The 14,487-nt window shown below is 36.6% G+C and overlaps 3 protein-coding genes across 4 annotated transcripts; all 3 read left to right on the top strand.

The window, feature by feature from the left end:
* The first annotated feature begins 2,027 nt into the window (after positions 1-2,027).
* LOC105966199 (F-box/FBD/LRR-repeat protein At1g16930) lies at positions 2,028-4,730 on the top strand. 2 transcript variants are annotated; one of them, XM_012990766.2, is made up of 2 exons: positions 2,028-2,191; positions 2,275-4,730. In XM_012990766.2, the coding sequence occupies exon 2, from the start codon at positions 2,306-2,308 to the stop codon at positions 3,698-3,700; it is 1,395 nt and encodes a 464-aa protein (XP_012846220.2). In that variant the 5' UTR covers positions 2,028-2,191; positions 2,275-2,305; the 3' UTR covers positions 3,701-4,730. The 2 variants fall into 2 exon arrangements, with proteins under 2 accessions (XP_012846220.2, XP_088674690.1); XM_088818564.1 differs by having other exon boundaries at positions 2,269-4,730.
* Positions 4,731-5,495: 765 nt separating this feature from the next.
* On the top strand, positions 5,496-7,007 carry LOC148770439 (putative FBD-associated F-box protein At5g22720). The gene has a single exon (XM_088818305.1). The coding sequence runs from the start codon at positions 5,496-5,498 to the stop codon at positions 7,005-7,007; it is 1,512 nt and encodes a 503-aa protein (XP_088674431.1).
* A 2,070-nt stretch (positions 7,008-9,077) lies between these two features.
* LOC105966236 (putative F-box protein At1g49610) lies at positions 9,078-11,599 on the top strand. Its single transcript, XM_012990803.2, has 2 exons — positions 9,078-9,208; positions 9,903-11,599. The coding sequence occupies exon 2, from the start codon at positions 9,917-9,919 to the stop codon at positions 11,438-11,440; it is 1,524 nt and encodes a 507-aa protein (XP_012846257.2). The 5' UTR covers positions 9,078-9,208; positions 9,903-9,916; the 3' UTR covers positions 11,441-11,599.
* Positions 11,600-14,487: the final 2,888 nt, after the last annotated feature.

Raw genomic sequence — 14,487 nt, 5'->3', positions numbered from 1 at the left:
TATTAGTCAAAAAAAAAAAAAAAACAAATTACATAATCAGGGTCTGAAAAATAGATTTCAATATTATTTAATATTTTGCTTACATATATTAAGTCCAAAATATTTAAACGCCAAGTTTGATATTGATAACAGAAACACCAAAGTTGAAATTGATGAAATTGAGGAGATTGATGAATATGAGGATTAAGACACTCGTTTAAGATTGGTGCATGAAAAAGATCTAAGTTACATTGATCTTGAAGATTATGATATATATATATATATATATATATATATATATATATTTTATTATTTAAGTATCTTACGATACGATCCACAGACAAAAACGATACGCCGATATTTTCCGATTCGATAACCATATTCGGAAAACCATGAAATTTTCGAATATCTTATCGCATTTATAAGTTTTAAATGGCATTGCGGATTTTTCAAAAAATTCAGGAAACATTCCAAATTTTGAAATTTTTTATTAGATTTCTTTTCAAAATACCTTTACTTTTTATCGAATATGATTTATATTTGGGAAAAATACAAATTTCATCCCTGAAATTTGCACCGATTTCACATTTGGCCACCTATGTTTATAAAAAAGACATTTAGTCCCTCATGATTCAAAAATTCAACATTTTTGGCCCTTTCCGTCCATTTTCGGTTAGTACTTACCAGAACCAAGCTTGTGTCCTTCACTGCCTTCACTGACGGAATAACGGTAAATTGACGGAAAGCACAAAAGATATTAAATTATTAAAACATGATGGACTAAATGTATTTTTTGTGAATATGGGGACCAAATGTGAAATTGCTGTAAACTTAGGGGCAAAATTTTTTTTCCTCATTTATATTTTATGGCATATTTGTTCACAAACCAAAGTCAGATTTATCGACAATGATAATATAAAATTATTAATCAATTGAAAATGAGATGATGAGACTTTGAAACGACAACAAATAAGAGAAGAAAACGTTGAGATGTTAAGGATTTACGAGAAAAAAAATAGTCTATTTTTTTATGAAATATATTGGTAGGGTATTGGTATATGTATATGATTTGGGAAAAATAGTTTGCATCATTCAAATTTGCACTGATTTCATATTTGACCTCTCGTGTTCATAAAAAACACATTTGGTCCCTCATGTTTCAATAATTTAACACTTTTGGTCATTTTCGTCAATTTTCCGTTAGTTAAGGCAATGATGGGAACAAGAACGGAAAATTGACGGACTAAAAATGTTGAATTTTTGAAACATGAGGCACAAAATGTGAATTTGGTGCAAAACTTGAGGAGTGAATTTAAGAAAAAGAAAAAAAAAAAGCTTTGGAATATTCTGAATTCTTTTTGGCCATTAAATGGAATTGGAAATTGAAATTTCTAATAATGTTATAACTTATTCCGATTTTGATCGCAACAAATTCTGTACATAAGAATATAATAGGTCGAGTTTATTACAATCAATACCCATGTGTTTTACTCGGCAATTGCTAAAAAAAACTACCATATGTTATTTAACGTCATAAATCCCAATATGATTTATATTTTGGGTAAATAGCACTTAACCCCTCCGTGGTTATAAGTTTTGCAGATGACCCCATGGAGCTAACTTCTGTTAGTTTTTTCCGTCAAACTCAACTGTCAGTGCCAAAAGTCAAAGAATTTTTTTTTTGCAGACGACCCCCGTTTTGCTTTCATTTTCTCTTTCATTTTTGCAGATGACCCACCTTAAAGTCTGACATACGCGGCTAAGTTTGACGGAAAAACTAACGGAAGCTACCCCATAAACAACAAGGGGTTATGTGCTGATATTACAAGCATATAGGGGTCATCTGCAAAAGTTTGTAACCGCAGGGGTTTAAGTGTTATTTACCCTTTAACTTTTTTTAGCAATTATAGTACATTAGTACCCCAGTAGGGGCTCGTGTGCTAAACAAATTGAATTTTAGGGATGGTTCTGCCAATAAGATAACATAGAATGGTTTATTAGTAATTCGACCTAATACAGGGAATCAAGTGCAATAAAAAGAAGTTTTCTGGAAAAAAAGAGTCTGAAATCGCTGCCAAATACCACCACTTTTTTTTTATCTAAAAATCGCCGGAGTTGCTGTCGAATACCAGTATACCGCCGTCCTTCTCTCTAAAAATCTCCGGCGCTTTTCCGTTTTTCTCGGGTGGAGCAGTTCCGTATTAATTTCCAGGTAAAAATATACTTACATATCCTATAAAGATGTGTTTTTTTTTTTTCCGATTTCAAATTTTCACTAGGGTTTCTTAGACGCAGGTAGAAGCAGAAGAAAACGGATCCAAACTCCATGGACAGAATATCCGAGTTGCCAAAAGACATATTGCAGAGAATTCTGTATCTTCTCTCTCAAGAAGATGCTGTCCGAACCTCTGTATTGTCCAAATCATGGCGCTACATTTGGTGCACTCGCCCCAATCTCGATTTCTCAGACAACAACTTCAAAGGTCACAACCAACAATTTCTATCCACTGTGGGCAATACTCTGCAGCTGTACTCTGATCAAAGGTTGTGCTTGGATGAATTTCGCCTTTCGATATTGCTGGTAGATCACGAATGGGTTTCGCTTCTCGAGAAATGGATCCCATTACTCTCGGATATGGGCGTAAAGGACTTCCGCCTTTCGATCCCTTCCGATTTCAGTAATCGGGAAATCATCGATTTGCCGTCTGTAGTCTTTAGAGCCGAATCGCTCAAGAGTTTGCATCTGTATAGGTTTAATTTGGGGAAGAATATTCCCGAGAATATACTCTTTGTGCGTCTGCAAGTACTCCAGCTCTCGCACGTCGTGTTACACGAGAGAGGGGTTTTCGACAAGATAATCTCGAGCTGCCCTTTGCTTACGGATGTATGGTTACAAGAGTGTAAGGGGCTGGAAACTGTGAAGTTGGAGAAGAAGCTTCACAAATATCTCAAGCACTTCACTTTCATTAACCGAACGAATCACGGAGGCTGCAGTATCGAAATCGACGTCCCGACTCTTGTAACAATCAGGATAATCGGCTGCAAGATTCGGTTTAACTGCCGTGAGTTCAGTAATCTAAAGATTATAACTCTACGGGGTGTGGAAATCGTACAATCTCAGCTGTGTATCGATGCCCCCAACATTTTATATTTCCAATATTCGGGATCTTTAATTCCGTCGATATCTTTCGCATCAGCTTCCTTGGTGTCAAATTTAAGTCTGTATATTCGGGATGATGATGTAGAAGAAGATGCTCGGTCGTGGTTCCTCGGACTAAGTAAACTGCTCCATGGTTTACGTCGGTCCGAAATTTCGTTGAGTATTTTTCAATTCGCCACGAACAATGTGCACGTCGTTGAAGACGAGATTCTAGTACAGGACATTATTAATGGTGGTAATAAACCCGTTGTGGTGTTGTGTTTGGAATTGGATATCGGTCATTTATCTTCGTTTTCGTCTTTTTTAAGTGGTTTGTTTTGTATCTGTCGCCCGAGCTACTTAATCCCGCGGTGGGTGCATGGACCTTGGAGCAAAGAAAGGAAGGCGAAGGAACTCGATGAGTTTTTCTGCAAGATCCAAAAGATGAAGGAAAGTGGAAACGAAGAAACCCGGCAATATTTGGAGGATTTAACCGTTAAAGGATTTGATAAGGAGTTTCGGGTTCGGTTGCAATGGAGGGATCAAGATTGTGAGTGCAATTCTAAACTTTCAGAGTCATAGACGACAAATCTTTTTTTACGTTATACACAGTTTGTTTCTTTTTCTGTCTATTTATTGACTTTTGAGACAAATTCTGTTGGCTTGTTGTGTCGTTCGTTTGTTTGCGAGACGAGAGTTCACTTTACCAGTTCGCATGTCGTTTCTGATTTATTCTTTAGTATAGTGTTATGTTTGGTTACAAGCTAAGTGTCTGCAGAGTACTTGATCGTATATCTATAGATGCAAGTTGGACGAAAAGGCCCCTGATGGCAAGATACCTTTAAAGCTTCTAGAATTTTATTCGTCTTTGTGCGATGTCTTCATCAAGAAAGCGATTTTCGAGAAGATAATATCAAGCTGCCCTATGATTCGAACTATGTGGTTCCACGAGTGTGAAGGGGTGAAAACCAATAAGTTGGTGCATAAGGATCATCGGAAATTTCGATAATCTTACGACAATTCAAGATTTCTGGCAGCAAGATTTGGTTTTAATGGCAATAATTATAGTAATCTGAACAGTGTTTTGCATTTGTCGCTCGTCCGAGAGACATAACTCACCACTCGTACACCAGAGGGCATGCTGAGTTAGAAAGGGAATAAAAAGGAACTCACTGAGATTCAACACCCACAACCATTTGCAATCTCTCTTTTGTCGAGCCCTTGTACTATTGCTTATGTAGCCATTGCATCCCGATTGATTTTTGTTGCAAGATGATAAGTGCTAGCTTCGGACTGAGAACAGACACCGTTTCGATTAAAATGCCAAATGTAGCAATCTACGTCTATGCTATTTCCAGTGGGGATGACACTGCAATCTTCTTGGTAAAACATCTCTCGGATTAATTCGACATTCCACAGCCCAGTGATAATCATCAGTTAACCGCAGTTGTAAAATTCTAATTTCTTTATTTTCACACTTTACCCCCTCAAATTCTGGAAATGTAAATGTCCCCCTTCAAAATGTTATTCTTGTTGCACGTTGCCCCAATAGCAAAATTTAATGGATTATTCACTGGAACCAAGTGTTTTTTGTTGCACATGTTCCTTTAAATGTTATTTTTGTTGTATCTCGTCCTTTGAAAACATTATTTTTTATGCAAGTTACCCCTTTAAAATGTTATTTTTGTTGCACAATGCCCAACAAAAATTGGCTCTTGGGGCAAAGAACAACCAAAATAATATTTTGAAGGGGTTATCCATTTTTTATGTTTTAGGGGGGAAAGTGCAAAAATAAAAAATTTATAGGGTGAACTGCATTTTGTCCCAAGAATAAACTTATTCTGTCATGATAAGGGAAAATTGCACATCGCCCCCTGTAAATTTATAATTTTCACACTTTACCCCTCAAAAATTTTAAAAGTGAATGTCCCCCTTTAAAATGTTATTTTGGTTGCACGTTGCCCCGATAGCAGATAGCAAAACTTCGATGGATTATTCATCGCAATTGAGTATTTTTGTTGCACGTTGCACATTTAAGTGTTATTTTTGTTACACCTTACTCCTTAAACACACTACTTTTTTGCATGTTACCCCTCTATATTATTTTTGCTGCACAATTCCCTCTAAAAATTGGCTTCCGGGACAAAGTGCAACCAAAATAGTATTTCGAAGGGGTTTGCCCTTTTTTGAATTTGTAGGGAGGAAAGTACAAAAATGAGAAATTCATAGGGGTCAAAGTGCATTTTATCCTTTGGATTATTATAATTTTGCAAACCCTAACACACAAAAAAAGGGTCAATCTCCAACGGCGGTCACCCACGATCGTTTATTATATTTTATTTAGCAGACAAAATATCTAGGGTTTATTACAAGAGGTATGAAAAAGGCCAAAGCGGAAGACGATGGTTCCATCACCATGGACAGGATATCCGAGTTGCCGAAACACATCTTGCAGAGAATACTTTATTTCCTCTCCCAAGAAGACGCTGTCCGAACATCTGTCTTGTCGAAATTGTGGCGTAATATTTGGTGCACTCGTCCCAATCTCGATTTTTCAGACAACACCTTCAAAGGTAACAAACGAAAATTCCTCTCCGTTTTGGATACTACTTTACAGCGATACTGTGATCAAGAAGATCAAGGGTTGTGTTTAGAGAAGTTCCACCTTCGTATATTGCTAGACGATCCGTATCAAGAATCGGTTTCGCTTCTCGAGAAATGGGTCCCGAGGTTCACGACAATGGGCGTAAAGACGTTCCGTCTTTCGGTCGTGTCAAACAATGTGCACTTGGATTTGTCGTCGGTAGTCTTTAAAGCCGAACCCCTCAAGCGCCTGCGTCTGCGTTCATGCAATTTGGGCCGAGATATTCCGGACAATATACCCTTTGTGCGTCTAACGGTACTTCGCCTCCAAAGCGTCTTGATCGAGCAAGAGATTCTGGACAAGATAATATCGAGCTGCCCTTTGCTCACAACTATGTCGTTCGTAGACTGTCGAGATTTGACAAGTGTCAAGCTGGAGACGAAGCTTCATAAAAACCTCAAGCGCTTCACTTTCCACACAACAGACGAATGCAGCGTCGAAATCGACGACATCCCGACTCTCGAAAAAATCGACATTTTGGGATGTAAGGTTCATTTTCACAGCCATGAGTTCACTAACCTAAAGTCGTTGTCCCTACACAGCGTGGAAATCTCTAGCAATTCGATCGAAGAATCGGATCAAGTATTATGCATCGATGCCCCGAACGTAAATTATTTCGAATACATGGGGAACTTCACCCCGTCAATCTCTTTCGCACCGACATCCAACAAGGGGAGGTGGTCGTCGAATGTACGATTCTACGTTCAGGAAGTAGAAGATGCTCAATCGTGCCTCGTTAAACTAAGCAAACAGCTCCAAGCTTTAACGAATTCCGAAATTTTTCTCGAAATTATTCAATATTCCGACGATAACATTGCGCACGTCGAAGAAGACGTTCTAGTACTACAAGGAGGCGGTGGCGATTATAAACCTGTTGCGGTGGAGCATTTGAAGTTGAATAGTATTCATGTATCGTCGCTCCCGCCTTTTTTCAATTGTTTGTTTTGTATTTGTCGTCCGAAGAAAATAACTCGGCGCTGGTGGTCGACAATGCAAGGAGAATTGTTGATAAAGAGGGAACAAAAGGAACTTATTGAGTATTTCTGCATTATCAGAGAACGAGGAATTCAAGACTTGGAGGATTTAAGCATTGGAATTTTGGATAATAGTCGACGAAAATGGAAACGTTTACCTTTACGAGGGCCGATTTCGTGGGAATCTGCATTGCTAGACGTTGACCGTATCTGCATTCGATTAAAATGGAGGGAATCTTGTGAGTCGAGTTCTAAGCTTTTGGGATTATAGACGACAGGTTATTTTCACTTTATTTATTATTCCCTTTATTTTTCTATCTATTTATTGACTTTGGAACAAAATTAAGAACCATTGCTTTTAATTGGGAACATATATATAGTCTTTCTTTTGGTTTAATTTGTTTTTTGATCATTAGTTTGTTTAATCACAAGTTTTATTATATATTTACTAGTTTTATTGTTTTATTTAGCACAAAAGGCACTTAACCCCCTATAAATTTCCCATTTTTGTATTTTCCCTCCAAAAAAAATCAAAAAAATGGATAACACCCCCTCGAATTATTGTTTTGGTTGCACTTTGCTCCAAAAGCCAATTTTCGGTCAGCATCGTGCAACAATAATAACATTTTAAAGGGACAACGTGCAGAAAAATAATGTTTTGAAGGGGCAATGTGATAAAAAAATAATTGGTCAATTAACCTTCATATCCACCTGATTTAAATGGTTTGTTTTTGTCGTCCGAGAAAAATAATTCCGAGCTGGTTCCCGCAAGGACGTACTTGGAACAAGAGAGAGTGCAAACCGTGAAAATCTAGTGAGATTTGGAGGATTTAACCATTGAAGTTTTGATGAGAACCGACTAGAATGGCAACCCTTACAGGTAACGACGTTGTCAGAATCTGCAGCAAATCGTTTACGGGTTCGATTGCAATGGAGTGATCAAGATTAATGTGATTACTCCAGTTCTAAGCTCTTAGAATCATAAACGAAATATCATTTTTTGCATTATGTACAGTTCTAAGCCTGTTTACAAGACAAGGGCTCTAAGGCTTTCTACAACTGAAAATGTAGAAAGTGTATAGCTCTCGGCTATTTGCAATACTGGTTTCGTCAAGTGCAAAATCAAATTAAAATTTTCACTGTACAAATACTATAATACTTACTTGTTACGAACTAAAATATAAATTGATGTCATATCATACACCAAAAAACCACAAAACTTTAGCCACAAGAACAATTCTCATCTTCTCCATAAAAATCTTTTATGGGGTCATCAAAATGAAAGATTCTACGGTGAAAGAACCAACGAGGTATGAATTAATGTGTTTTACTAGCTAGGTTGTCGTTTTAAAAAATCGCGCAGACGTAATTTGTACATCAGATCGAATTTTGTCCTTAAAACTCGACATTAAGATGTCGAATTTTGTCCCAAAACTGGACATCTGGTTGATGTCGAAAAACATTGACATTAGACGAATTGCATGTCAAGCAAATATACCCAAAATCGAGTTATGTAGTAGATCGACATGTTCGAAAATAATCAAATTTAACCCAAAATCATCGACTATTAAGCATAATCTCACGACTACGTGAATTCTAAATAATATTTTAACCAAAAAAAAAAACAATGAAAAAGTTCGATTTTCACAAAATCCATTTGATTTTTCGCCCTTTTAAAGACGCTTGGGCTTGGTTTTCGGTGTTGGATTGCTGGATTGGATCACGGTGGCAGCGGCAGACTCAAGTGGCAGCGGTAAAGGATTGGGTCTTGCAAATAAAATAAACAAGAGTAAATTACAACCACTCTAGAGATACGATAAAATTACGAAAACCCCATTCATGTTCGGGTAATTACAATAACCCCTCAACTATAAATTTTCTTACACGTCCATCCTTGCGGTTTCAAATTTAGTGGAATTTTTGTGATTATATGGAATATTATCACTTTTGTACCCGGTTAATTCCATTCGAGCTTCACGTTTTGAAGTAAGATGTGTTTTTTGTCTTGTATATATATATATCAGATTGTGGTGCATGAGAAACTGTATTTTTACACAAAACGAGTACAAACTAGAGCACATTTCACGGAATCTAGATGATTATGTTAAATTTGACACCATAAGAGTGGAGGTATAAGAAAATTCATAATTAAAGAGGGTAGATATAATTATTCAAACAAGAGGGGTTTTCGCAGTTTGACTATTACTCAGAGGAAAACAAATGATGGGTATATAGTCATTTCATCTTCCTTTTAATTGGTCTTACACTTAGTGAAATGAGTATTTCGAGTATCCACGACCATATATATATATATATATATATATATATATATATATATATAGTGTATATATATATTGGATCCGTAAAAATTGTGAGCACAGACGCAAGATTCAGTTATATACAATATTCAATTTGATAAAGGGCCCTTTATTTTTTTTCTCTACTTCTCTCCGCCGGACTCCATTTGGTTTGGTAAGTTTTTCATTTTCCTTCTTTTTTATTTTTAGATTTTTTGTTTTGCTGTGATTGAGATAAATTAATTATAAGAGATGAGTTTTTATCGTTAATGTCAATGTTGATTTTGTGTGTTGTGAATTTCATACGTTTATTAATTACAAAATTGTTCAAATATTTCTGAGATTTGTTAACCTTTTTAATGTATAAACTGTAAACCCTAATTAAGAGTATATTAAAGGGGCTATATGGCTAAAAATAATCCTTATTGTTTTTTCTTTTCTTTTTTGTAAGTTTGTTATCTTTTCATTTCTAAACATAACATCAATATAACTAGAGATGTAAATGAGCTCAGCCGGCTTCATAAAAGCTTGAACTCGAGCTCGAGCTTTCTAACGAGTCGAGCCTGATCTCATTCTTAGTTGTTCTCATTCTTAGTTGTTCGTGAGCTCTCGAGCCAGCTCACGAGCTTTTTTTTTTTTTAAAAAGACACAAAATGGCTAAGAGCTCGATACCAAAAATAAATACTCGAACAGCTCGAGCTCGAGCTTGTTAAAATGGATTCGAACACTTGAAATCAAAATCAATCACAACTAATCAGATATAAGGTTATCAAACATAAATAAAAAAATAAAAAAATAAAAAAATAAAAAAAAATATGTGATCGAGAAGATTTTATTCGTAATTAGCCTTTGTAAAATTTTCAATTTAGGGTTGATTGGAGGCATGAAAAAGGCCAAAGAGGACGAAGCTCGTCCCAAGTCAATAGACATGATATCAGGGTTGCCAAAAGAGATCTTGCATAAAATACTTTATTCCGTGTCCCAAAAAGATGCTGTCCGAACATCTGTCTTGTCCAAATCATGGCGTAACATTTGGTCTACTCGCACCAATCTTGATCTCGATTTTTCACACCCCAACTTCACACGAAGCAAACAAGAATTTCTAACCGTTGTCGACAAGACTTTACAGCTGTACCGTGACCAAAGGCTGTGCTTAGAGGAATTTCACCTCTCCGTATCGCTGCTAGGCGACTATTACTCGGATCGAGAGTCCGTTTCGCTTCTCGACAAATGGATCCCGTTACTCACAAGTATGGGCGTGAAGGAGTTCCGTCTTTCTATTCTCTCGAACGAGTTCGTGGATCTGTCGTCGGTAGTCTTTAAAGCCGAATCTCTCGTTTTTATCTGTCTGAAAAAATGCAAGCTGGGAGAAAAGATCCCCGAGAATATACCTTTCGGCACCCTGCAAGTACTCCGTCTCGAGAATATCTTGTTCGAGAACGAGATTGTTTTCGAAAAGATAATCTCGAGCTGCCCTTTGCTCACAACTATGTGGTTCCACAAGTGTCGGGGATTGAAGACGATAAAGTTGGAGAATAAGCTTCACAAATATCTCAAGCACTTTACATTCATCGGCTGCTACACTTACGTAAACAACAAACTCATGGTTGAAATCGACGCCCCAACTATTGAAACAATCATGATTTTCGGCAGCAAGATTCGGTTCGGCGAATACCAGTTCCGTAATCTGAAGTCTCTGTCGATAAACTGGTGGTTGAGTAGCTGTACCGATTCGATCGAATTATGTATCGATGCCCCAAACATAAACCATTTCGAGTACAACGGGAACTTCATCCCGTCCATCTCTTTTGCACCGACCTCGAACGAGTGGAGGTCGTCGCACGTACGGTTCTACATTCAGGATGTACAAGACGCTCGGTTGTGGTTCGTCGAACTAAGCAAACTGCTCCAAGCTTTAAGCCCGTCGGAAATTTCTCTCCATTTTGTCCAGTTCACGCATTATCGGATCACGCACGATCGAGAAGACGTTCTAGTACACGACATTTTCGATTGTAGCGGCAACGGACCTGTTGCGGTCGAGCATTTGGAGTTGAGTTTCGTGGATTTATCCGCGTCGCTGTGTTTTTTAAATGGTTTGTTTCGTATTTGTTGTCCGAGGAAAATAACTCAGCACTTGTTGATGCGAGGTGGTTCGTGGAATGAAAAGCAACTGATTGAGTATTTTCGTAATATCAGGGAGAGACGAGATTACGGAGAAACCGTGCCGGATTTGGAAGATTTGAGCGTCGAATGTTTCGATATGTGTCGACAACAATGGCAGCCGGTACAGATGACGACTTTGTTAGAATCTGAATTGCGAAACATTAGTCGTATCCGCTATCGGTTGAAATGGAGTGATCAAGCTTGTGTGTCGAGTTTTCGCAAGATTCCCACGTTTTATATTTAGACGAATAATCGTTTTTACATTTATATATATATATATATATATATATCTATTCATTGAATTTGGGACAAAATTCTGTAACATGGCTCTGCTCTTAACAGCAGTCTCTCATGTAGTGTTGTTTTCGTATATATATAAAGACGGGCAAATTGCACGTCTAAATTTCTAATTTTTGTACTTTACCCCCTCCAAATTTTAAAAAGTGAATGTGCCCCTTCAAAATGTTATTCTTGTTGCACATTGCCCTGATAGCAAAATTCTGATGGATTATTTGACGAAATTGAGTGTTTTTGTTGCACATTGGCCCTTTAAATATTGTTTTTGTTGCACATTGCCCTTTAAAATTGTAGCACCCCCCTTCTAGTCGGGCGATAAATCGAACCGGTTTACCGGAATTTCTATTAAAGGAGCGGAAGCAAAGGATCTCTTTGTAATTTTTTTTGAAACGTTGGGATGGGGTGAAAATGCAATTATCGCAACTTTGTTCCTTTGGGTATTGAAGACTTTGCATTTTCGAAAACTTTATTGAATTGATTTAGCCGAATATAAATCTCGGTTTGGAAATGAGTTTCGAAAGGAGGTTTCTTATTCGAGTGCTACATTCTCACTAAACGTTCTTTTCGGTTCGAGAATAAATCAGAGTTCGAAAAGGTTATTTTGGTGAATAATCCGAAGTTTCCTAACGAAGGCATGAAAATAGCAATTTACGAGACTTAATATATTAAGATAGGAAATAAGTACGATTCATGCAGAACGAGTTCAAAAGTACGAAAGGGAAATGTTACGGTTTTAGGGTTACACCACCAAAAGAAAATAACCAAAATCCTAGCATTTGTTCATAGGTCCTCGTACGTCTTCCAAAATCCCGGGCAAGACCTCGATCCACTACTCGATCCATCCCGGTTGAGGATTACTACTACCTGCAATTAAAAGACATCTATATGAGCTATAAAGCTCAGTAAGAAATCCGAGTACTATCAAACTTTGGAAATATGTTATACATATATAATATATAATATTGTATACCCATTCTTACCCACGTTTCGTACAACAACACAAATCAACCGGTCAAATCACATATCTCACGAAAGCACATCATTTCACAAGATTACGTAATTATGCAAAAGTGACTAAAATGCCTTTTTTGTGAAAATCATGAAAAACTCATGTTTCGGTTTATCGGATCCGTGAAAGATTAATTTCTGTACGAATAATAAACCTGTTACGAGCCCGTTTTCACTAAGTGGAATCAAACCACTACCACATCATCCTAGTTGGATACCGGCCCACTATATCCGAGTTGTTTATTACCCGATATTCCATTAATCTTTCAAACAAAAATCATTTAATGCAACTTTTCAAAATTATGCTTATGACCCACACATAACATCACAAATGTCAATCAAGTGCCACAATTCACACAAATACCACAATTTACCACATATTTATGATTTGAGCAAAAATCTCAATTTCACACACATAAACACACAACCACACACGGCACACACACACCATGCACAATCAGCACCCACACATTCACACATTTTCAGCATACACACATGCACAATCAACACATTAAACTTCACCAATTACTCATCAAAGCAAGCTCAAGAACAAAACACTTTTTTTTTTTTTTTTTTTACCTTCATTTAATGGACTTATTACCACATCTAGGTAATAATCCATTTCAATCAATTTCCACAGCCATTAAACACATCCACCAGAAATTAAAGTACCACAAATACTATAATTCATCACTCATCACCATTATATCAAGAATATAAGTATTAAGGCACAAAATATATTAAATGACATGCATAAGGTCTAAATTGCGAAATATTAGCAAATTAATCCCAAAATTCTCAAATTAAATCCTAGAACTCCTAACTGACTCAAATTCCAGATTCTGAATTTGTTTTAAAGTTTCACAAAGTTTCGAATTTTCTTGACATAAAAACTAGAAAATCCCATTTTCACAAAAATAATCAAAAACTCTAATGTAACTCTATTTGATTTAAAAACTTGCTAAATAAAACTTTTTCTTAATTAATACCTGTTGTAAAAACAGATTCAAACCTTAAGAATGAGAGAATTTTCAGAAATTGCAATTTTGACCCAAAAGTTTCGAAATTTACACATGCAACCACACTAGAAGTTCAAAATCACCTTTTTCTTGAAAACCCCTAACAAATCTGAAATTCCACTTTATTAGATGCAGAAAATGAATTTGAAAAGTTTCTTTATGCAGAAATTTCGGAAATTGCATAATTTGCCCCAAAATCTCTAGATCTACACATGCAAGCCTATTAAAACTTCAAAATCAACTTTTTCTTACAAAAATTCTTTAAATCCGAAAATCTTGTTCAATAAATGCTGGAAAACAGTTTTGAAAACCTTTTTCGGACAAACTTTACAAAAATTACAGATTTGGCCCATACTTTTAAAGATCTATACATGCAACCACAAAAAGTTAAAAATCTCATTTTCTTGAAAACCCCTTTTTGAAATCTGAAATTCTCAAGGCTTTTGGCCAATAAATGCTATATCTAACCACTACTAACATAGATTATGCATGCAAGAACAAGAATTTAACAAGAACACTCATTTTCCCATTTTTCTTCAAAAAGCCCTAAGTTTTCGAAATCTTTCCCAATCTTTTAAAATTTTATGAAAATCAGTTTCATACTATTGATGTCCCTTAATTGCAGCAAGAAATCGAATTTCTTACCTTAAAATCGAAGAAAGGAAAAATGACCGAAAGGGAGGAAAGCTCTCAAGCACCAAAGTCTAGCCAAGCCACCTTGATTGTGAAGGAGATGGTGTGAGCTTCAAGGAGGGAGGAGTTGTGATCTCCCGAAAGAAGGCAGGTGGTTTTCACGGTGTTCTTGGAGTAATCCAAGGCAAGAGTTAAATAGGGAACTCTCATGGTTATATTGGGAATTCTTTGGAAATTATGAAGTGAGGTGGAGAGAGGAGAGCCGATGATGGTGGTGATGGCTTCGGTGGAGAGAGGGGAGAGAGACAAGTAATGTGGCAATGTGTTGGAAGAA

This window comes from Erythranthe guttata, chromosome 5, assembly GCF_056151865.1.
Source record: "Erythranthe guttata isolate IM_541 chromosome 5, IM_541, whole genome shotgun sequence".
Lineage (NCBI taxonomy): Eukaryota > Viridiplantae > Streptophyta > Magnoliopsida > Lamiales > Phrymaceae > Erythranthe > Erythranthe guttata.
Note: the sequence above shows the minus strand (reverse complement) of the source record. Positions and strands in the feature narration are given on the sequence as shown.